At 37.3% G+C, this 24,619-nt stretch overlaps 1 protein-coding gene across 3 annotated transcripts in view; it reads right to left on the bottom strand.

Moving 5' to 3' along the window:
• Nucleotides 1-3,469: 3,469 nt before the first annotated feature.
• The window catches only part of PKN2 (protein kinase N2), a 56,091-nt gene continuing 34,941 nt past the window's right edge, over nucleotides 3,470-24,619 (bottom strand). For all 3 annotated transcript variants that reach the window (XM_049809169.1, XM_049809172.1, XM_049809171.1), the window contains 19 exons: nucleotides 21,625-21,742; nucleotides 19,822-19,967; nucleotides 19,502-19,715; nucleotides 16,527-16,712; nucleotides 16,105-16,214; nucleotides 14,104-14,247; nucleotides 13,890-13,965; nucleotides 13,392-13,566; nucleotides 12,989-13,118; nucleotides 12,405-12,541; nucleotides 12,237-12,312; nucleotides 12,059-12,150; nucleotides 10,857-11,033; nucleotides 10,208-10,270; nucleotides 10,040-10,116; nucleotides 8,509-8,651; nucleotides 7,062-7,169; nucleotides 5,348-5,428; nucleotides 3,470-5,267 (listed from right to left, as the gene is read on the bottom strand). In XM_049809169.1, coding sequence (XP_049665126.1) covers nucleotides 5,064-5,267; nucleotides 5,348-5,428; nucleotides 7,062-7,169; nucleotides 8,509-8,651; nucleotides 10,040-10,116; nucleotides 10,208-10,270; nucleotides 10,857-11,033; nucleotides 12,059-12,150; nucleotides 12,237-12,312; nucleotides 12,405-12,541; nucleotides 12,989-13,118; nucleotides 13,392-13,566; nucleotides 13,890-13,965; nucleotides 14,104-14,247; nucleotides 16,105-16,214; nucleotides 16,527-16,712; nucleotides 19,502-19,715; nucleotides 19,822-19,967; nucleotides 21,625-21,742 — 2,457 coding nt within the window. In that variant the 3' untranslated portion in view covers nucleotides 3,470-5,063. The remainder of the gene's footprint in view (nucleotides 5,268-5,347; nucleotides 5,429-7,061; nucleotides 7,170-8,508; nucleotides 8,652-10,039; nucleotides 10,117-10,207; nucleotides 10,271-10,856; nucleotides 11,034-12,058; nucleotides 12,151-12,236; nucleotides 12,313-12,404; nucleotides 12,542-12,988; nucleotides 13,119-13,391; nucleotides 13,567-13,889; nucleotides 13,966-14,103; nucleotides 14,248-16,104; nucleotides 16,215-16,526; nucleotides 16,713-19,501; nucleotides 19,716-19,821; nucleotides 19,968-21,624; nucleotides 21,743-24,619) is intronic.

Here is a 24,619-nt window from a genome sequence, read left to right as displayed (position 1 = left end):
TGATATGACTGCAGCTTCACATGCACATACTGTTCCACATGCTGAGAACTGGAATGCAGTCCAAAGAATGGTAGAGTTAGCTTCATACTTATAGACTTGGTCACAAGGCTGCTTAAATGCTTACTTTCTTGACAATTTTTAATCTCTAGTATGACTTTAGTATTTGTAGTTAGCTGTACAGTAGCATGTGGATGACTTAACCCAGAATGCAAGCAGTTGCTGAAAAGCAGTTTGAATATTAGCACAACTGCTGCTGAAGATATCCAAATTTGTTGTGAAAGGGTTAGTCACATCCTTGGCACAGTCTCCCTGATTTTCACTGATGTGTCTCTGCTTTGCTTCTGTGAATTTGACATAATGACAAAGCAGCTAAAGAGAAACATAAGGACTCTTAAAACTTTAGTTGAATTCCTGACATCTTTGTGAGGCTTGGTACTGTACAAAGGCAGGTAAAAAATATTTCTAGTGAAAGTTTCTGTTAAATGTTCTGGCCTGTCAGTCCATCCTGCAGTCTGGCTGGCCAGTGGTTAAGCTTTTGGCACTGTTGTGTTTGAAGTGAGCACTTGCTTGTTTGAAATGATGCACCAGGTGCTGAGGAGTGAAGGCCAGAAAATGTTCTGCCCTCCCCCACCTAACAGCTTTGAAAACTAGTTGCCTCCTGACAGTGTCCCTTTGTGTGCAAAGCAACAAATGTACTTAACTGGGAGCCTTCTGGTTCCTGAGTTAATTTTGTATCACAGGTGCAAATTCATTTTAATTACCAAAATGAACAGCTGAGGGGTCAGCTTGCTACACATCTGGTCCCAGGCCATCCAGGGGCAAGGCTGTGCGTCCAGTGCTAATAGCACTAATTGTCAATAGCCCTCACTCTTTTTTTGCTGGTTTAGTTTTAATCTTCTTCTATTAAAATGTGGCAGCTCAACGTATTTTTCTGTAAACAAATAACAAAGGCTGTACAGTTCTGTTACACCACTGAAGCTGTTGGTTGCAGTCATGATAAAATCTGTTGCAGATGTTAAAGGTGGTGTTCTTGGTGGTCTGGAGGGATTGTATTCTCATGTATTTCCTTAAACTTTGTTGCAACATCTTCTGTTGCCTGGGCTTTCCCTGTCTTGCTCTGAGCAGCTCTGCCTACCTCTGTGCGAGAAGGTGTGATGCTTTGACTAGGCAGGGCCCGACTTTTAATGTACTGTTACGGGTTGGAAACGCAAAGGTGAAAGTTATTTTACTGTGAGTGTACTTTCTGGCACAGATTAGTATGTTAAATCTACTGCATGAAATGCAGGTTAAAAATGGCTGAAACTTAGATTTACAATAATGCTCTTATTTCAAATGCTTTCAGGCATTATGCAGGAGCACTTGACATGTGGTGAGCGTTTGCAGTTGAAATTGTCAAATACAGCAAAAGCTGTCTGGACTGAAATTTAAATATGTCTCTGCAAAGCTCTGGAGTGCAGCAGATGGAGGCAGGGATGTACTATCCTGGCTTGACCCTGCCTCTTCCTGCAATTCTGCAAGCAGTTCCTGTACCTCCCTGGGTGCGGAGATGGTAGTAACTGTGCAGCCCAAAGAGTCAGAACTCAGAGTATGCTTGAAGGGGCTGTATATTGTGAAAACCAGTTACCCCTGGTCCCAGTAGACTATGGTTAATATCCAGAAAAAAAAGGACTGTAACTCTGAATTAATTTTTTAGGCGGTTATGACCCCTTTACTAAGCTGCTTTGATGAAGCTAAGGAATTGGCTTTTCTTACAGAAGCTTCTCATGCAGAAATGAGCTCTCCTTGTTCCTGACTGGAGCACTTCTTGGCAGTGTGGGGGATGTCTGTGTGCAGCTGTGTGTATGGTACAGCAGCAGTTCTTGGGGTTGCAGGGATAGGTGTAGGGGAGCTGGAGAGGAGGTTGTTGCAGCTCTGCAGCCTGTTTTAGCCAACTGCTACCTTGTGTTACCAAAGCTAAGTGGTAGCAAAGGCTGTGTGACCAGTAGACCCTATAGTGAAAGCGAGGAGACTGGCTACAGTTCAGGTGTTCATAGGTTTTGGATTCTCCGCAAATGCGTGTGTGTTGTTGCTGGGAGGCGGTTCAGCAGTGAACCTAGGAGAAGACAGGAGTGCTGAAGGATTGCATTCCCCACACACAACAAAGGCAAGGGCATAGCATCTCCAGGCACCTCCTATGTTAATTCAGCAGCAGTTTAGACTAGATATTTGAAACTGTATCTTCATTTGGAGGCAGCCCTTTCTGGCAGGATTGCTTAGTTAGGCATTGAACTGAAGCAGCTCTAGGCTATGGTCTCATGAAATTTTAGTTTGTACTTAAGAGTAAAGATTCCTTTGCTAAATGCATCAGAAAAGAAAGCTTTGTTCTCTGCTTAAAGAACAAGCTCACTGAGGGTTGGGTATAGGTTTTTGTTTGTTTACAGAGCTTTCCTGTATAATGGGGGGAAGGGGGGTAGAGAAAGAGACTTATAATGAAGAAAGACCCAGGAGGGGAGTGAGCTTATGAAGGGAGAATGCTGATTGAAGCTGGCCAGACTTCAACAGACATGGTCTTCTGCTCCCTTCAGAAGGGCTGATCACTCAAGCAAGGGGAGGCTACCTTCCTCTAGTCTCAGAAAGAAGGTATGCTCAGAGATAATTATTTTGATATTTAAAAAAATGAATGAATGGAAGTACACTAAGCTACCACTAAGAGACTGGGTTTCTATAAGTCCCCTCCTGAGTCCAAGTTCTTTTCTGAAGTTACCTGTAGAGAAAGCATGACAAATCACTTCCAAGAAACAGCAAAATCATGTTTGGGACACAATTTACAAATTACTCTATTTAGAACTTTAATTTGTGATATTAATGACTGCAAAACACTTAGAATGACATTTGTTAAAGGCACATTTCATTTTAATGCATAGTGTACCATTCTAAAATATCCTAATTTCCTTACAAAGTGCTTGAGCAGCCACATACAGATAAAGTATAGCAAAATATATTTACAATCTAGGGTTTAAAATCTTAATCTGCCTAAAAATATTTAAAAAACTACAGAGATAAAATTAGTGCTTTCTTTCAGCTTAACTGGGTGAAATTCCCCTGCCCTCTAATTTTTTTTCTTTTTTTTAGTGATTTACTTAGATTAAAAAAAAGATTTCTGTACAAGACATAGTTACAAAAAGGTATTTTTGAGGATACTTTCGTAAGTGTTAAGCACCCTGTTAGATGCTCATATATATATTTGGGAACCAAAAAGGGTGAGCTCACTGTACCTCAAAAGTATTGGTTTCAGCTAGATACAGGAACATAATTTGCTTCTTATTAATTAGAATCTGGAAACAACTAATGCTGAAAAGTTGACTCACTCTGCCCAACATGATGTGTAGAGCTGGTGAAGATGCCTGCCTTGTTCCTGCAGGGGGGGATGCTTGATTTAGACCTATTAACCTTTTTTTTTTTTTTTTTTCCCCTCCTTCCCTAAGCCTCTCCCCAGTCTGACCCTGCAGGTCTGTCCAGCATCAAGATTTTAAACAACCACCTTAGCATTGCATATTCAAATGGTTTGCATTTCTTCTTTTAATGAATAAAATTACAACTGTTGAATTCATTTGAGTGCTGATTTTCACTGTCTTAGCCCGTGAACAGCAAACTCCTGGCTAGGATGAACCTCCTGTGAGATTACATATGCAATCAGCTCTGAATGGTGCTAGAGCCAAGAACCATGTGGGAAATCAGTTTTCTAAGAATTAATGTTTGCCCACAGAACACCAGATGCCAAAAATAGGTCTTGGTTTACAAACATGCACAGTGTCTGGTCTAAATTATTTTTCAACTTTTGAGGTACAGCTTTTTAGTGTTAAGGGGTTTATAAAATATACACTGTTTTTATCAAAAATATTTATACATTCTGTTACAATATATTGCTTTTACCCTTGGTAACTGCCAATCTAAGTTCTGGAGTTCTGTGGCCTGTATGTATACAAATATTTTTCCCACTCAGAGTTCTGTGTTGTTCACTTGGCCACTGTGCAAAATTAATGAAGTGGTATAATTAAATTACTTGCCTGGACATAAGAATACATTACAACTTCCAAATATACATGTTCACAGCATGTATACATTGAAAATCCTTAATGTTTTGTAAAAGTGATATGATATTGTACAGCAGATACAGGATGATCTAGGTGGTTAGATACAGACTGACTGGTTAACTTATCTGTCCACTTGGCAAGTGGGGAAGGCATGAGGTTGAGTACAGGAGTGCATGGGCCTGGAAAATGCATATGCTTTACACTTTATGGTTAGACTGAGCAACATCCTTGTTACATTCTTCATATCAACCAGGGTTTTAAGCCATGCTTAAAAAGCTTGAAGGCAAAACTGTTTGGCAAGTGGCTTTGGTAAACTTTCCGGATTTTTCTGGATTTTTCTTGGTAATGGAAGCACTTACACTGTTGTTAGCTCAAAGGCAAGGTGTTTAACGTTTTTCCTAATAAATACCATAGAAAATTTACAAAACAAGGCATATCTGTTCTCCATACCATTATTTTAAGAACACAAGATGAAGGTGTACATAGAAATGTGTAGTTTTACAGACTGCACAAGATTAATATTTAACTGAAAGCATTTTCCTTCTCCAGCTAGACCCATGTTCTGTGTGAGTGCCATCAGTATCCCAAACCTGTATTTCAATGTGATTGACTGGAGATAAGCGATTACCTAGCTCAAAGTCTGCTTTTCCCACTTAAGGCAGATACTTTAAAAAGCGATGTTATCTGCTGTGGAAGAGTGAGAGAAACAGTACAGATCCACATGTGCCCATGTGTGAGAAGCTTAATACAGCCTAGGTTCACCAACTCAGCTTAAGAACTCCATAGCCCTGCTTTCCAGTGCTCAGATAAAAAACAATGTACAGAGGCCACTCTTCACAAGAGTGCGAAAACAGTACTTAAAAGGATCTTCATGTGATTTAAAAAAACCCAGAAGCTACAGGTGGCACAGAGAGCAATTGAAGGGTCGGTATTCTTCCGAGAGAGGCATTCTTGTGAGCCAGTCAGCTGGGGTTTCACAGTGTCTAGAAGTTAACACCAATCAGCAATGTAATCAAAATCTCTGAACATTTCCTGCTCTTCTTCTGAAAGTATCCTTGGTTCCCGAGGTGGAGTGAGGATAGGTGCTTCAGAGGTAAATTCGTCATCGAAATTACTAACATCTTCTCGTCCTCTAATGGTGGGTACAAAAGGAGGCTTCACTTTCTTGGCCAGCAAAGCATTCCAATCTATTAGCTGTAAAATAAATGAATGGATGTTTAGTTTCCTGTCTCTACTCCATAGTGGCCTTAGAAATAATACTAGTTTGTACTTACCCTGAAGAAGTGATGCTTTTTCACATCCTCAGCATCCTTCTCTCCCGCTCCAAGACGCCGCTCTGGATTTCTTCGTAGCAGCTGACAAAACACATGCAAGAGATTTCAGTGCAAAAATTCAGAGGCGGGGAAAGAACTAGGGAGGACGACTGCTACCATGTAAGAGCCAACACCAAGATTAGACAGACAGTGACATTCATACTGCCTGACCTACAGAAAATTCTTGGTTCTCAAAGAAAGGGGAAGTCAAAACTTCGTGTGTACAGAGCTAGAGATAGCAGTGCTCTTGTAGAGATGCCTGAGCGTGTTAGCACAGTTCCACCAGCAGCCTAGCTGTGAACACAGACAGCAGACTCGTCTGTCCCACTGCATATCTTGCTACCTGAGGTCAGTTGTGGGGCTAGTGTTCACCATAGATTGAAAAGTGTGCTTTTTGCTGGAGAGGGTGCAGAATTTACATAAGCTAGTATTTCTGGCTTGGCTCAGAAAAGAGATGACTTTGCTCTCTCCAGTGCCCAGCTATTTCACAGCAGTTGGTTACCATGAGATGGTGAATGCTGCTTTACACACCCAGCAAAATAAAAGGGTTTTCTAGTTAACAACAGAAGTTAGATGCTCCCACTTGTGAATCATGCTGCTGTGAGCAGACCCCTGTTCTGGGTAGAGTGCGGAGCATCAGGGTGGGTTGATACATTCATGATGCAGCCATCAAAAAATAATGTCTACTATATTACGCAAGACTTTCTCAGACAGGAACAGTGTACACACAGCTACAACTAGTGAATTGTGAGCACAAAGTTCATGGTGCACATATTTTGGGTGCAGTGCAGCAGTCCCCTGTGGATATCAGCATGCTAATTTTCACAGTAAAAATACGCTCCCCAGGTACTGCCTTAAAACTGCATTCTTCCTTCTTTCTATAGAAAACCACTCTCTCCCTAGGAGTAAGCAATCATTTTAAGCTACAGAATATTTATGCTATTACTTGAATACTTATGTCACAGTAACTACTGTGACATGCATTAACTCACATGCTGCTGCACGTTGCTGAATTGGGTGCTAGACTGATACTCGGTGTCAGACATTTAAGAGGCTTCCTCCAAAGGCTTTGAATCACCTCCAGTAGATGCCTTTTATCAACTGTGATAAGCTTCTAACTTAGACAGCTTGTAGCATCTTCTTTAGATAAGTAGAGGCATTACACTAAGGAATAGGACTAATAACAATCATAAACAAAATCAGCTGTTCTTTGCCAAGAATGGGACTACAGATGCCACGTGCACAGTGTTCCCTGCCCCAGTTGGAAAGAAACCAAAATGATTTAAAAGTCTTTGAATTAAAATACACGTGACTGTTAATCTACCAAATAGGTCAATGCAGCAGTGTTCTGCTGGAAAAAAGAGCACTGAACTTCTCCAGTTCGATACAACTAGGAAACTTAGTTCAGGAAGAAAGCCGAACCTCTAGTGTTGTACATTTTAAAAAGAAAAACTTGCTCCTGAATAAAGTGGAATGGCCCTGACAATCTTCCTTTAAGGTGACAAGCAGCATGGCACAGCATAAATGAAGCAAGTCTGAAATTTAGTTGTAGAAAAAAATACCAAGTGTAGGTTCTTAAAGTATTTTGTTCCTCACAAAAGCAATTAATTTCCTTAATGTTGGAGAGGAAACAGGATAAGAGGGGAATACTGTAATATTATTATTATGTTCTTACCCGTCTCATTATAGAGATGGCTTCTGTAGACAGAAAGCGTGGATATCTTACTTCATCATTTACAATACTGTCAAACACCTCCTCTTCATCATCTCCAGGGAAGGGAGACTATAATGAAAGTAATAAAAAAAAAATATTAAACAGGCTTAAAAATCACTTACAATTGGAAAAAATGTATATTCAGCAGACAGTTTGGAATTAGACACCCTGAAATGAAGTCTTCCTTTTCCCAGAGACAGATATGGTAGTTTCCATAAGGAAGACAGAAAAATAAGGCAAGTTGGTATTATCCCTTCATTCTTACTGAAGGACTAGGCTTTAAAAAATGTGCTTTTAGAAGTAGGAACACCTAAAACTGGGATCTTCTTTGAACTCTGACACAAGATATACAGGGAAGGTGGAAAGTACGTGTCCGCTCTTCTTTGGGACAGCTGCCATTCACAAGTAATGTGGTCAAGACTAATTTGTTTCTGTAGTATCTTTAGCATATTACAGCTCAAGGGTTTTCAAACTTTTTTGAAGTGGCCTGACCGATGTAGGCAACACCCTACAAGCTTTTTGTCCTTTTTTTTTTACCTGAAAGGAAGTGAAAGTTGAATGATCATCTTTTTTTCAAAAAAGAACAAAATGATGAGCAAATCTATAGTTTTTCTCCAGTTTTTAGCATGTAAGCCACCACTGTGCTACCTGGGAGATACTATAACAAAACGAACCAGAAGGTAAAGCAATACACATGATGGTTAATAACTAGTAAATAGTAATTTATTTATACCAGCTCATTTACATGGAACTGGGGCATTCTGGTTTAGTGCATGTGTGATTCAAATGGTAAACAGCATTACATTTGGCATAATCTTTCACTGCTATCCAGTTTTATGCATTAAAGTTCACCTCCATTCAAGCTACAGGAGTTAAGGAGTTCATTTTCCCTCCAAAAGCATTTGAAAGCAGAAGACTGCTATAGCTGTATGCATCCAAATTTGATGACAACAGATGTGTGCTGGAAACTAAGCTCCCCCAAACCAGATGTGCTATGTTCTTGCTTAGAGACACTGATATTATTGTGCCATTACTGTAATTTGATTTAAGGCATAATGATGTAATTAAAAACAAACAAAAATCTAGAGGTTAAGTCATGGACCAGCTACAACTCATTCACTTCCACAACTGCCGGTAATTCAAGCTCATGACACACCTAATCAACTTCTGTGGCATTACAGCAGCTAGTAGCAGGTAAGTAGCTGCTCAGTGTTTAATACTACTTCTTGATGAAACACATTAAGATGCTTATGGTAAAACTAGGTATGCCTATACATATTCTATATACAAGTATTGATACAACTGTGACAGGTAGGGCATATTACATTTTGACAGGCTAGTACCTTGAGTTTGTAACCTTTTCAACATACATTAGTTTTAAGACTCCATTGTATCTTCTAGAACTTACCTCACCCACTAGCATCTCATAGATAAGTACACCAAGACCCCACCAGTCTACAGCCCTTGTGTAGGAAGTTTCTGTCAGCACCTCTGGAGCAAGAAATTCCGGTGTGCCACAGAATGTGCTTGTTCTGTCTCCAAATCCCATTCCTGAAAAGTTAAAGATAATGAAAAGCAAGCAGTATTTTCTGCCACTCTACAACCTATTCCTCCAGCAAGTAAAACCTCTCTCTAGAGCAACTTCAGCTGATACTGTAGTTCCAGGGCCTGTCCTGGAGGCTCAGGCCAATGAGGTAAAACATTCCCCCATTTTTCCCTCCCATACATGCTTTAGCGTAAGTTTTTCTATCCCTAACTATATGCAGTGAGCCAAATTAAGTGTTACACCTTGTCACCCAGTTGTCTTTGCTCGGAAAGATACAAACAATCTTATGCTATATTCCTACTAGCTAGTAAAAGAAAGTGTGGTACGCTAGTTTAGTCAAACCTGCCTACTATGGATGCTTCTGTAGTGGCAAAACTACGTAAAGTAAAACATGGAGCATAGTGAAACAACTTCAAGCAAAATAAGCCCTGTATATTTGCAAGAGGGGCGCAGTTTGGGACATCAGCACCACAAGGACTGATGACTGCAAGTGGAGGTGCTGCAGAAAGCTTAAGAAAACCATTTATTGCAGTAGTCAGCAAACCAAAAGAGCTTTCCTTGTCCTTGTTTCCTTTTGTCGTTTATGGAACTTGTTTGTAGCTAACGTCACAGGACTTGCCCTAGGATATTGAAGACAACAGTAATGTTTGAACGCCTACTGAATTTACTAAATTTCCTCTTAGGCTATCTCAAAGGGAAAGATACAGAGGACAGGCTATACAAATTGGAGAAGGAAATGGACCTTTCTGGATCTTCCCCCTACAAAGGGGTTTGAGAAAGACACTGCACTTTCAGTTGCTACCTCTATTTCACGTCTTCTTTGAAAGGTAGTTTCCAGTAGTGGGGTGCCTGAAAGTAACTTCCTAGCATCTAGGCTTCCCTTTGGGGATAAATTTCTCTATTTTAGCTATAGTATACTTTGCATGTAATTACTATATACTTAGAGTTGCAACTATTTCAGATTTTAAAAAATAGATAATGAATTTGCAAAAAGAGTGAGGTATGGATTATAATGGTACTTGATTTCATTGTACAGTGTCAATGTGCTTAGAATGAGGACAAACACCTAATGCTTTTTCTGCTAACTTATAAAATGCAGCAGTATGCCTTATTCATAAGCAGAGAGATGATGAAGTAAGAATCAGAATAGGTGCTGCTCACAACTGAAAAAAATAAATTAAAAAAATAGGGCTATGCTCAGATGCTCCTGATATTTCCCTACTAAGGAACTTCCTCCTATCTCCATGTTTGTAGTCAGAGATGTATTTTTTCCTTCAAATGATACAGGGTAAGTATACACTATACGCATGTGGCAGTCCGAAAGTCTCAAGGAACAGTCAAGAGTAAGACAGACTATAGAATTCCCCTAGAAAGAAAATTTAAGGGCCATTACCTTCTTTGCAAAGACCAAAGTCAGCAATTTTCACAAAGCCTTCAGTGTCCAGCAATAAGTTATCCAACTTCAAATCTCTAAATGAACAAAATTGCATCACTGATGTTTCTTCAGTACTATTCAGAACAGCTGAAATTCATCTGTTGGAAATGGTCGATGACTACTTACCTATATACTATTTTGTGTTCATGTAAATACTGAAGTCCAAGAACCACACATGCAGCATAGAATCTGTTGAAAAAGTTAAAATTTCAATGGATTTTAGTCTTGCTTTCAGAATGTGAAGTCCATTATTTTTGATCTTTTTTTATTAATCATCCTCTGAAGATTACCAATTGCTTTTTCAGGTACAGATTAGTTTTATACAAGGTCAGAGTTTTAAAGCCAGATGGCAAAAATGCTTAAACTTGCAGCTTTTGAGCTGTAGTATGGTCACTCGGCCTGCAGGATAAATTTTCTGTAGTGTCCACTGCTATGGCATTCAAGGATTTCCAATTTGGCTCATTCTTTCCTTTTTTTAGCCTTATCTGCTGTATTAACTTTTCATTTAGCTTTTTAATATAACCTTAAAAAAAAAAAGTATTATAAACATTAAATACTTGTATATGATTTTTGAATTCAGTGTAGATTCAGGCACATTAAACCTGCATATGCCTTTTTCTGACAAAATCAGTTAGAATCTCTGACCCTTTTACAAACTTGAACAGTATTTACTGAAATGACATAATGTAGAGGCATGTGGTGATAAAGATCTTAGTTCTTATCCACTGAACAAAATGCCCTTCACTTAATGCCACAAAAAGGAATGGATACTCACACTGCTCTTGGTTCAGAGAAGACATCAGTATGAATGTGCATCATCAGATCCCCCCCAGCAGCATATTCCATTACAAAGCAAACATGATCTTTGGTTTGGAAACAAGCAAAAAGGTTCACCAAGAAGGGATGTCTTACACTATTCACAGTTTCAAATATTCGCTTTTCGCACATCAAGCTGCAAACAGAAAAATCAGTAGAAATTTAAAGCTGAATCCTGAACCACAATTTTTCAACTCCCAGAAACTATTGGTGATTTATGCCTTATGTTTTTTCCTCTGTCCCTCAGGATAAGAACAGAACTTTTTTTGTTTCAAGACAGAGGTTTTAATACTTGCACACACATTGAGCTGATGCCAGCATTTCCACAACGTTACATTTAGCTTTCACAAACAAAAAAGTAAACCTAGCAGTCCATGAAAATTGTACCCTGCCAATTTTCCTTCCAAATACTCAGACTTGCATCAAGTATTCATTGATACCATGTGACATTAGCTTCAATCCATTTTCATTTTAATTGTATAAAACACATAAAGTGGAAAAACAGTAACAATATTATAGACATTATCTATAGTAATTCCAGATTAAGACAATTGGTTAATTTGTAGCTTATTCTTAATACAGTTATCTTTCTTCCTGCAAGTCAAATGAATGTTCTTGTGCTAAAACTAGACAGTTTTGTAACTGCCACTTCACTTCCAAGCAAAGAAAAATCTGAGTTTTGGGGCAAAAAGATTAAAAAAAACCCCCAACAGTGCAGCATACACAGGACTTAAGGGAAAATATGATGGACAAAGTATGACAGTATGTTACAGGTTGAGAAATATTATCATAGTTGTTTCTACCAGTAAAGAAAACATAGTCACTGTCTTCCTGAAATCTGATGGAAGTCCATACAACAAGTAATTAGAATAAAAAATTGCAAGAGAACCGAAATGAAAAACAGGATCAGCTTTAAGTCAGAGCTGTGGTACAGGCATGGTAAGAGAGGCACTAGAACAAATCAGCATTCCTGGGCTGCACTGCTCCCTCCTTGCCCCAGAAGAAAGACTACACATCTCCAGCAGCCAACTAAGCAGGGAGATGACAACTTTTTTTGCTCTTTCACTGAATTTAACTACTGTTTGTAGAGCTTACAGTTGTGTTGCATGCAGAAAGAAAACACAATTTATGGAATCCATGTATTATATTTTACAAACTGACCTGTCTACTTCATCACGAGCAACAATATCTCCTTTCTTTAAGGCTTTAATAGCAAACATCTCATTTGTGTTTTTGTACTCTGCCAACAGCACCTAAAACAGAAGATACGCAATTCATTTAAGAGCTGTTCTAGTTTTTGATACAGCCTTGACATTGGATACAGCCTTTTGACCTTTACCTTTCCAAAATGTCCTCTGCCCAGTACAGCACAACATCTGAAATCCTTCAGACTGAATTGAAATCTCTGTTGTGATCTATGTAAATAAAAAAACAGTCAGAAAAATCTTCTAGTTTATTAACTTTAAGAAATATTATTCAGATCAACAGCAAACCACTGCATTTTTACCTTCTATCTTCAGGCTCTCGGGTGTTGGTATATTTTTTGTCTGAATGGGGAGCATCAGGCTCACAGATTATTTCAGGCTGGAGTTTTGGGACAATACTATTTCTGCCATTTTCAAAATCAAAGGTTGTTACTTCATCCTGTGGAAAAAAAAAGTCTGAGAATTTAAAACTTATTGTGAAAGCAAATGAATGCAGAAATTTTACTACAAGCATGTGACTTTCTTAACACAAGAATTATCTAAGCTAAAATGGTATACTTGAAAATGATACAGACAAGCAAGCTTCTAACAGACTGATGAAACCTATTGCTCCAGTCATTCTGCTCTTTGTTCATAAAATCATTTTCTCCTGAATACTCTAATGATTTTTGGCTTTTGTTTTTTCTGTGGTGGAACCAATGACATGGAGAATTACACATACCAACCACGGAAACAGTTTGCTACCAAGAGTAATCGGAACATTTTGTTGAGATAATTCTGTAAGTTAAGGGAGCATATGCTAAAATATAAGGGAAGAAATCCATCATAAAGATGCCAATATCACAACCTTGTTAAATGGCATAGCCCAAAATTCTTAGTTACTTGCCTGAGATGGCACATCAGGAGCCTTTATCTCAGAGGAAGATTCACATATTTCCCCAAGGGAAGATGCACGAGGTGGAGCAGGTGGAGGCTCAGGCTCAAGTTCGAAGTCCAATTTGGCTACAGGAGAGTCACTGGCAAGAAAATAAGTAACTCCTCAGTGTATAGCAGAGACTGTTTTAATAGTATGAAAACCAGCTTAAAACTGCACGTTATGTAGATTTCTCGTAAAACAAATCTTGTGTGTGTAGATCTGACTATGAAATGGATGTCCAAAATTAAAACATTGAGAAGTCTGCAGTCTTGCAGAATAAACAGATTTGACATATATTATGTACATTAGGGATTGAGCATCTCACTGTTAGTCTTGCTCTTAAACATACTTAAAAATTGTAAATATCACCTACCTGGCTGGCAGTGTTAGTTCAGGAATGTGTGCATCAACCACTGGCCCAGTAGCAGGCACTGGTGCTTGAGGGCTGAAGGTGCCAGAGTGATTTACTGTAGGAATAGCTCTTCTTACCAGCCTTCCCCAAGTGGCAATATTAATATTCATTTGAGGAGCTCTGAGAAATGTTTTGCCTGTGGATATTGTGAAAAAAGAAAACAGAGTGCATGTAATTTCCTTACTTATTACCAAAAGCTATAATTAAAAAAAAAATTCATATTAATCAGTTTATAGTTTATGAAGAACAAACGGAATTTGTCATATTCCTTAGCAATTCCTAATTATTCACTATTAAATGCTAATGCATAATGAGGAATTCTAAAACAAAACATTTCTAAATGCAATGCCAAATAATTATCAACAGCTTTATTCACAGGCAAATATTAGGTCTCTGTATAAAACATATCACAGGTCTGCACAATTTTTTAAGCTTTACATATTTATATTAAACAATCACCTTGCTGTTTTGAAAAAATTTTCTTCTGCCTCTGGAGTTTTGGTCTTCTTTCAATAACTGGATTAAAAAACGTAACCTGCAGTTTAAATAATGTGTGTTATAATTCAAGTTTCAGAACAAAATGCATTTTTAAAAGTTTAAGAAAAACTTCTTAAACTATTCTGCAATATAATACTTGGAACTATGCTCAAGTGCTTTGAAGAAACATTCTTACCTCTGCAAACAGAGTGCCCTGCGGTTCAAGATAGAGACACATGCCATGCCGTTGGTTATCCAGGAAATCTTCCAACCTCAGAAACTTTACTGCACACAAAGATCTCCAGTCACGCCAATAAACTGAGATTTCTAATTCACGTGACTGCAACAGGCAACATGTATACAGTAAATTACTTATTAGTAATTGTTCTGGAAGAGTCACCTCTGTACAATCATAAGGTCTAGCAACTCAAGGATCAAGATGCAGCGCTGTTACTTTAAAAGAGCGCCAGGGCTAGCTAGCCATACTGAGCAAGCTCTCGCTAGGATAAGCATAGCATTTCACTTCTGTTCAGATGTGATAGCCAGTGTCCAAATAAAAGTATAAGTGTAAAATTCCCCCAAGAGTAGGAGAGAGTCACAGTCACCAGACTTTCTAAGTCAGTCTAACAAAAGTGATAGTTCAAGTTCTTTTAGCTCAAGCTCTGACAACAAATTTTTACCTGTGTTTAGAAACCTCAGCTTTACTAGTTTTCCATGATATTTACAAGTACCAATTGCATTTCACGGCTGCATAGTGACATTTTAGTACCTGCATACGTATCATGATGCAAGACTTTATACAGTATCTCTAGAAATACATATAGTTTTTGTAACATGGTCGTGAAGAGGGCCAAAAACTTTAAACTAAAAAGAACTACTGCTACATCTTGCTGCTGGGACGTATATATTCTTAAGGTATCTTATATGCTTGTTACAAAAGCTTGTTAAAAACCATGAAGAATCCTGCAATACAGTATAGCAGCAGCATTGTATGTTACTAAGTTGTTAGCATAGTTTAATTCCATCATGATGCATCAATTTACTGTCTTTATATGATAGCTGTAGGTTTTAAAAGAAACAAAAGTTAAGAAGGAGGACAGATTAAAAAAATGATGGGGTTTGGAATGTGCATTTCAAATACAGATGGATGCGTGGTCATGCCCAGCAGCAGCAAGGTCCTTTTCTGGCACCAAAAGGCATCTAAGGCATCTAATATTGAGTTCTTAAATAGCGAACATGACACATACTAGGCTGGTAGGAGCAGATACTAAACTTTGACTAGTTCTAGTCTTAATCTGAGAATAATCAAGGCTTCAGGACTCCACAGCTGCTAATTTTGTTGTGCACTACTTCTAACCGGAACCTGAATTTCTCTGCCTGCAGGTCTAAAACTGCTTCCTTCCTAGATGGAAGGAATCTGGTTTGGGGCTCGGAGGGGTGGGGTGAGGTGGAGAGAGAGCAAAACCAGGAAGTGGCTTTTTTTTTTTTTTTTCTTCTCTCATTTGTTTTGAATATATACTGGAGATGACATTTAGGCTCCTAAAATAAACTCTAGTTTTCAGGCTACTTTAAACGCTGGTGAAAAACAATAATCCTTGTACCTTAAAATACTATGACTATCAGGTATCTAAAAAACAAATGCTTGATTAAACCTATATAACAACGTCTCTTCAAAAGGTGTGAGGAAAGAAACATCAAGTATCATTTTGATACTCGAGTCCTCCAAGAAACATTTAAAGTTCTAGGAAAGAGCTATTAGTGAATTTATTTATTATTCCTAAAGAATTGATCAGCCTGACATGAGAAAACTTTTACAGAAGCACTGTAAAAATTCTGACATAGCTTTACCAAATTATCCAAACTGTATCTGATATTAGAATTTACTGATAAACAATGAGAAGTTGATGATACTAATAAAAATTTAAACACCTTCTATCATAGGCCAAAAAGATGCTAAGTGTTAGTTCTTGGATAAACACAGTGTGTCAGTTTGTAGACCAGAAAAGGTAAAATTTCTAGAATGCCAGCCCAGCGTAACAGGTTAATCCCAGGGAGCTCATTCTGTTAAGGATGGGAATACTTGCACATATGAAATTTGAACATAATCACAACACGGGGGGGAAAAGACCCAAACCGAACATGTAACTAATCTAAAGAATTGACTATAGCTGTCAATGAAGTAAAACCACATTTTTACCCTGTCTAGTTCCAGTGTAAATTTCTGATCCCATGACTGATTGGAAATAGGTTTCCAGCTAGTTTGACCAACCACAGTGTTATCCAGCTTCAGTACAGCACAGACTTCATCTGTAAGTAAAGTACACAAACTCAGCTTAAATCTTTAAGAGGATTTTCCACAAACAAAAAAAATCTTCAGTAAGTTTCCCTTAAAAATGTAATCTCACATTTAATTGGTTCTTATGGGCATAACAGTGTTGTGGTTTTGGTGTGGTTTGGGTTTTTTTTTTTTTTTTTTTTTTTTTTAAACAACAAATGAAGGAACAAATAAGTTTAAAGCTTCAAATCAATTTGGTATTTTAAATTACAGAACACAGCATGCACATTAAAATGTAAGTAAAAGATATGCATAAAAATAAGAGAAGTAAGAGGATACTGAACTGGACAAGTCATCAGTTTTCAGAAGGTTTCTACTACTCCCACTTTTACTTTTACTGGTTCTGCTCATGAAAGATGATCTGGCTTCATTTGGACTCCAACCAGGTAGCGTAATCGATGTGGCTTTTGATCGACCAGGGACGTTTTCCAAAATATCTTGGCAGCCCATTAGCCTAACTTCCAGAGTACCTGGAACAAGATAGACAATGATTTATCAAAGATTTCTGTTCTTAAGTAAACAAAGTGAATGACTAATGATTGATTTATGACAATAGCTCACATTCTGACCCTGCAGGGTATAACAGAAATACCAGATGAAATCAAAAGAGAGATCCGAGACAGACAAATACACTGAAAATAAGCATTAGAGGTCAAATACGTGGGACTCAACCTTCTAGAAGGAGCAGCAGTTCACCAAAATAATATAAATTAAGTTTTTGTTCCATGTCTTTGTTTTCTTCACTTGAGAACCTAACTGACTTGGGTTCAACTTGTAAGCAATGTCACTTTTTACGATGACAAATCTTAAGTTTCTTATTAAAACAATGGATCTTGCAGATAGGACAATAAGAATTTTTCATGAGTTTTATAAAGCCAATTAATATTGGATACATTGTTTCAGTAATTAAAATGAACACATTGACTATTGAGACTATGAATTTGTTTAAGGTACATTCAGAAATCACATTTGCCTGCTGCATGCTAAAGTCAAATCTGAGTTAATACATAATTTAGAATAATCAAATTGTTCCAACTTGACTGAATTTGGATTTATAAAAGCTGAGACAAGAGGCTACTCTTCAAAATCTCCTACATCTTTAACCAAATGAGGTACAGAGGCTGCTGTTCTAATTTAAGAGTTTCCTCCAGCAGACCAGAAACATCTGAATACCACAGATGGTTACTAGAACGGTAGGCTTACCTCATCCTGTATAAGATCACATCTGTAAAACTGTGACACCACTGACAGTAACAAAATTAATTATTAGAAGTGATGAAATTAGCTAGTTCATAATCATACTGTCAGCTAGAAATGCAGCTCCTAAATGCAGTGTTCTTTTGACAGCAAATGTACTTTACTGTGAAGCTTCAAAGTACTCTTTTGTAACAGAAACTTAAGTCAGACTTGACCTAAAAATGGTCTGGCAACATTATAGCCCACAGAACAGACACCAAGAAACCAGTCTGAGAAGAAATCCCATCCTGTAGGGAACTAACAGCTGTGACAGCTAAGCATTAGGCTATGAAGACAAAGAGATACTATTGGATCCCGAAAGAGGTTAAAAGGTAAAAGAATACTTAGTTACAAAATTCTGTTTAGGAAAAAAAAAAAAACCAAAACAAAAACCAAAAAAAAGAGAAATTAATAAGCAGAAAAGCTATAATCTTGTGTAAGGACTGGATGCATTTTAGAAAAGTTCCATTGATGGACTTTAAAAAGTATGACAGTAGCACTGATCTGTTTTTCACAGTGTTAGAGGCAAAACACAAAGACACTGTTCATTTAAATCCAGTTCAATATAAAAGCTCTTTGTGTAGCCAATATGAAAATGAAACTATTAAGAACTTCGCAAGCATGTAGCTCTGTTTTGATAAGTCCTATTAGAAACTGTTCATATGTATTAATTAATCACGTTTAAAGAAGTAGTATTTGTCACTATAATGTATCTGACCCATGATTATGTATTACAGGAAAAGAATAAAAAAAAACAAACAACAAAACCAAAACCAGCTGTTTTAAAACCAAGACACGATACTTCCTGCTCATGGTCCCTGATCATTTGAGATTCCATATGATGAACAAGTTCCCCTCACCACTCTGCAACTTCACAGGGCTCTCAGCTGAGGTCCTGATGCTTTTTACCCTTTGCTACATGTTTTACTGAACCAAAATGGAAGACAAGTAGACTAGCTCCATTTTATTATTATTGCAGCTCAGCAGGAAAGTTCCTCTTTTTGTTTTAAAATATAACCCCGCAGTACTTCAAAACTAAATTCTGGTTTCAGTATACATGTATAACCAGAGTAACATTGAATTACAGATTGTTAATGGTTTAATAGTTACATGTAAAATGTTTTAGGAAACAAAACAAAACCCCAAACCTATCTGTACTAGTAATGCTTATATGACCACTTACTAAGTAAATTTAGTAAAGCAACATACCCCTAAGCAGTCAAAAGTATTTGCTTTTCTTTAAGAATGCTGGGAGGCAAATGTTTTGAGAGTTTTGTTAAAGCATAGCTCAGCTCTTGAAACAGTTTACTTCCAATGAAGGACAACAATTCCAGGTGAACCCAAGCTATGAGAAGTTCCTAAGTCTTATATTTATATATAAATGTACTGTTCCCTCACAGTAGGCCAAGTCTCTTAAAAAAAAAAAGTCTCCATGTTTAATTGCAAGGAAAACAATTCAAACCAATAAACAGAGGCTTCAGTAGTTCCATGCACGTTTGTTAGGACCTCCCCCTTTGGTTTAGAAATATAACGCATGTTTCGGTAGCATAAATCTCACCACCTAGGAAGGCAGTGTGGTCCAGTGGGTAAAACAGGGACTGGGAGGAAAGCTGGGTGCCTATCTCCAGCTCTGCCACTGACTACTTGTATGACCAGGGCAAGCCACTTAACCCTTCTGTACCTCAGTTTGCCTATCTGTAAAATGGGGATAATGATACTTACCCACCTTTTAAAGTGCTTGATAATGTAAAGATGAAAGGCATTAGGTAAACGCCAGTAATAGTGTTCCATAGTGACCTAACTTAAAGCCAGAACTTCACTTTTTCAATAGGATTATAGAAAGGTCAACAAATAAATCAAAGAAACTTATCTGTATTTTTTTGGCGCATAGACACTTGGAAATTCTAAATGCCTTTATCTAGGAAAAGAACAACAATGAAATATGTCCAGAAAGAAATAAAGTTGGCATTAAAAACTTGTTTTAAAGCATTTAATAAAATAAAATAAGCTCCATAAATCATACCTGTTAAAGCTGCTGGTTTGGACAGTGTACTATACTGGTTTTGAGTAGATATTACACTTTGACGAGGACTTAATGTGGGTGAAGAGACCAACGAAAGCTCCTCTATAATAATACTGCTTTTGGGATGGTTTTTAGGAAGTTCATTCAATCTCTGTTCCAGTGAATACTTCAAAAGGTCCAACTTCTGGCTTGATTCATTAAATCTTGCTTGCGCCTTTTTAAAATAAAAAAAAAAATAATTGAAAATTGAAATACTTCAATTTTTTTTTGTGAAAAAACATTTAAAATAAAGTATAAAAAATTGTAACAATGTAAATTACTTCTGAAAGTGCCTTTCTGTCGGTAACTTTCCCAGATCCAAGTAATTTCATTACATTTTTTGCACCTTCTGCTACAGCATACTCTATCCTAAAATGATGCCGTAATTCTTCCATTCGGAGTTCAAGAGGGCTTATCACAGGTTTTGCTGCAAAGAGATATAAACAAAAAATCTTCATTGAGGACCATGTCCATGTTTAATTTCTTTAATATTAACCCCTCCCCCATACAAACAGAGGGGAAGGGAGGAAAAAAAGAAGAAAAAAAAAAAAAAGAAGTGAGAGATGCAGATTTAGTAGTCCAAAGAAAAGCTTGAGGTATGTCAAAAGCAACAGTGAAATTTTAAGCATCTGCATTTGAAGGAAGAAATAATTGATCAGGGCTTCAATCCAATAAACAGGTCCTACTCCTTGAAGAGCTCTAATTGCTAGAGGATGTGAGAAAAAGAACGTGTACTCAGGGGAGTTAAGGGACAAAAGCCAAATCTCCCCAACATCATTCAGGTGACAAGAGGAGGTTTTGAGACTTCCACATTTCTGCACCACGCTCTGAGGATTTATCTTTCAAACTACTCTGTAGCTAAGTGGATCCCTGATCAGTTTCTGATAATTCTCCTGCTTCACACAAAATCCTAGGGAATCTGGCTCCTGCCAGCACAGAGAATGTAAGAGGTCCCATACACTGCCTTCCCCAAATGATTTGGGTTAACCATTCTAATGTCCATTTCTTACAGTGTTCAGATTTCCTAAACAGAATTAGAAAGTTTCCTGGATATATTCCTTTCTGTTTAAAGCTCTAAGCGTAGTAGGAACACAAAAAGGCATTTGAAGGCGTTTGAAAGCCCTTTCTAGCTTGAATGCCTTTCTTTTTCTTTTGAACAAATGATACACATAATCCATGTGCTAAGATGAGGTGTTAAAAAAAACAAAAGCCAGAAGTGTCCTAATCCTGAAAACAAAGAAAACCACCCCTCATCCCCCCAAACAAAACACACACACAGAGGTTTTTCATTATCTAGGACATATTGAGGCCCTGATAACGAGCATCGTCATACAACTCCAATACTCAGAAATGCATACGAGTAAAGTTCAAGACTTATAGATGTACCAATATGCCTACAATTTTATAGTACACTCATGCTATTATAGCTCAAGGGTAATTTTCTTTTTTATTTATTTAAAGATTTCCAAATAAACACGAGTTTAAAACTACTTCTGAAATGCAACATGAATATTTCAAGTCAGGTTGTTTTAAAACCACTGATTTTTTTGTTGTTTTTAAAATAGTTGTTTATTACAAAATAGTTGTTTACAACACAATCTAGCCTAAATACCCATAAAGAGAGCAAAAATTCACCTCCATCTGTGCTCTCATTACTAATAATAAGGTCAATCTATTTAAGTATGACAAGCAGGCTTTGAATCTGCATCAGATTTTCTTTTTTTTAGGATAGCAAAAAGATTATATGCTTTAAAGAAAATTACTAGTTATTGTTAAGACAAAAGAAAGCATGCATGAAGGGAGAATGAAGACCACAAAGTAGAAGTGGACTGCATAAGGCATAAAAAGGATGATGAAGAGAGATTGTATTTCTCTTCATTAAGCTTAAGGTATTTTGCTTCAAGTCACATGTATCTGGCATCCTAACACACACAGTGGTATGCCTAGTCTCCGATTATTTTTGGTTCATGCAAGCTTTGTCTAACATTCCTACTAGAAATTTATGATAACTCAGTGTGCATATGGGTACATATCTACATGGCATTCTGACATTAATGATTCTTATTTCCTTTCTACTCCATCACCATTATCAAAAGCCAATTCATTGGTCTGGACTGCCTGAAGAATCTGCATCCGTATAACTTCTATTTTTGTCTTGCTGTCCTGGAGCATCTGCTGAGCTGTGGCAAGAAGTTTTCGATCCTATTAAAACAAAACCAAACAAAATTGTAAACTCTTCATGGAACAAAACACATTGAAAGCTTCAAAACCCACATGCTTTAGGAACAAGAACTAAATGTATGTAGTTCATTCAGTATAGCAGACCAATTCATCTAACCAACATTAGGATATTACTGGAAATTAAGTTATGACAGTGGCATATTCTGGCTGATTAAAGACTATAAGCCACTCCAATGGAAACTGTATCTGTTTAAAGCTGAATAAAGGAAGAATGATCTAGCAACATTACATGTGTAGATTAATGTTTTGTAAGCTGATACTAAAGAAAGGGCAAGATATTAAGCGCGAAAATACCTCCACCCTATGTAATGACTCAAATTTGAATGACTGTATGATGAGAACTCTTCAAACAGACAAATTTGCTAGACTAAATCCATATAAAAATTTTTGTACTAATTCACTTGAGCTTGAAATTGGAAACACCAAGTTACCTTACACAGCACATTATAAATAAGTCTTCAGTGTGTTTTTCTGAACAAATCAAAGCTGAGGATTTTTTTGCATTAATAAATACGTGATATACTAGAGTTACTCCATTAGCTATTTCATCAGCAACTTAAAGTACAGTACTTTTCATCTAATAAACTAAGCTAACCAATTTTTGTTTTTCAAAAGCAGTAACACAAGAAGCAGTTTAGAAGAGAACATTTCTGAAGATGAACTTTCAACTAACTGATAATACCATTTCATTGTCAGGAGCACACACAGCCATCCACATGTTTCTTCGGTATACCATTTTTTGTCCTCAAGCTACTGGAGATCTGACTTAAAATGGATTATCACATGGTTCTTGGATGTGGAACTGTGCATGTGCTTCTATGGCTGCTGCATGGTGCTCTCTGTATATTCTGGGAACTACCAGATAACTTAAGGGTGATCTGACTTGCAGTAAGAATGAAAAAAAGGAGTACAAGAAAATTTAAGGCAGTCTATTTGTCCTGTCTGTGCAGTACCAAATCAATCACAGTAATTAATAGTAGTCAGTGTAGATGAGTATCACACTTGTTATAGCCCAAAGGGTATTTTGGTTAACTCATTTTGTAGCCACTCTATAACCTCATTAGTAAGTTACTTTCCCATGGACATGGTTTGTACTTATATTTTTAATTTTACAATGAAGTTATCAATTATTTAAGAAGTTAAAGAAATTAAATTCTTCCCCTTACCACAACCAAGACACAGAATGCAGTGTAGCACGGGTGCCCAGAGCTAGAAATACTGGCACCATCAAGTATACTGTGACAAAAATCAGTATGCCAAGAAGAGAGAAATTTACCTTCATAGAGCTCCTCTATGACCTTGGGCCTAATGCATTACCCAGATATTTTAATGCTGCCCTATGTTCTGCAGGGTAGATACACCAAAACATACACATAAAAAGGCTTTGGCTCCATGGGGAAAAATTGTGTCCCCTCTGCACATCATAGTCTCAGAACTCTTGGTTTTAAGTTTTAGTATTAATCTACATTTCAGAGAGAAAGCACTAGTTTTCATATTTTAAGATTCCGTGTTAGCTATCCAATTATTTAAGTAGTATGCTGAATATCCTAAATGCCTTCTCAAATTCAGATGTCAACTTTTGAAATAACCACTGCCTACAGTGGAGTATAGGATCTAAGTAACAGATTACAAGCAACTCTAGAATTCTGTATGAAACCTTATCCACGCATCATTCTGATGTATAAATATGTTGTAAGTGTTTCTTTGTCTGTATGTGCACCTCTATTTTTCATCTTGCTGCTCTTGATTGTCCTTTGTATCCTCTAACTGCAATGGATTTGCTTGCTCAGGGGCAGCATCAGCCCTTCAATGTGTACAATGGAGATAATTCAGGATTATAGAGATATCCTTATGTTTTCAAGAGACAGAAATCCCATCTTCAGAATCAAAATGGATGTGTTATACTCAGCAGCTCTTTTAGTATTGGAAGCTGAATACAAAGTATTTCAAGGCACCTGCTGAGTATAGAAGAACTGACAGTGCCTGTAAAACTGGTACGCAAAGTTGTCACAGGATCTCAGAGAATCCACACAAGTCCAAGGAGAGATGATCAATATTGCAGAAACACTTAAGTCCGAATAGGTTGAGCTAAATCTTACTGAAGCAAGTAGAGTAAGTACAAAGGGAAAACCTTCCCATAAGATGATGCATTTATTACTACTAACAGACTGCTTTTTCATTTTTAAGAAACAAATGATGACTCCCCCTTCATTAAATTTAGGTCTGAAAATAATACAAATTTGAAATTAGATCACATAGTACACTTGAATGAAGGTCACAAAAGAGTTTAAGACATTTTAAAGAGGGACCTGCAACTACTTTTTAAAGAACTACTGGATTACTGGGGTTGAATCAAGCTGGGAATTTTCTGCCCCTCTCCCCCACCCCATCCAGACACTTGAGCTGTGTTAAGTTCTGCTTTTTAAAACATAGTCACTATGCTCAAGCGTACAGTTTAAACATGCCAAATTAACTCACTAGTGAGTATTAAGAACATGAGAGAATGAATACGCACCATTTTCATCCCGTTTGTTGAAGCAGCTGGCAATGCTTTTGGGTTTTCCAGCTTGCTCTCCCCAGCCCAGTTACTATATACACCCAATCTGGTAGGCTGATTTAAGCATTTACCAATTGCAAAGAGAAGATTCAATCATCAATTTTAATTACATGCCTCAATCATAAAGCAAGCCAGAATTTATCCTTTCTACCTAGTCTGATCAAAGCCTGCTAGCAAAGTCTAACATTATAGCTTGAGTGTTTAGTTAAGTTTTCTCAGGCTGTTATAAGGTTACTTACTGAGGGTTTATTAGGAACATAATTCATGTATGTCTTTTGATC

The sequence above is a fragment of the Accipiter gentilis genome, chromosome 8, assembly GCF_929443795.1.
Source record: "Accipiter gentilis chromosome 8, bAccGen1.1, whole genome shotgun sequence".
Classification (NCBI taxonomy): domain Eukaryota; kingdom Metazoa; phylum Chordata; class Aves; order Accipitriformes; family Accipitridae; genus Astur; species Astur gentilis.
Note: the sequence above shows the minus strand (reverse complement) of the source record. Positions and strands in the feature narration are given on the sequence as shown.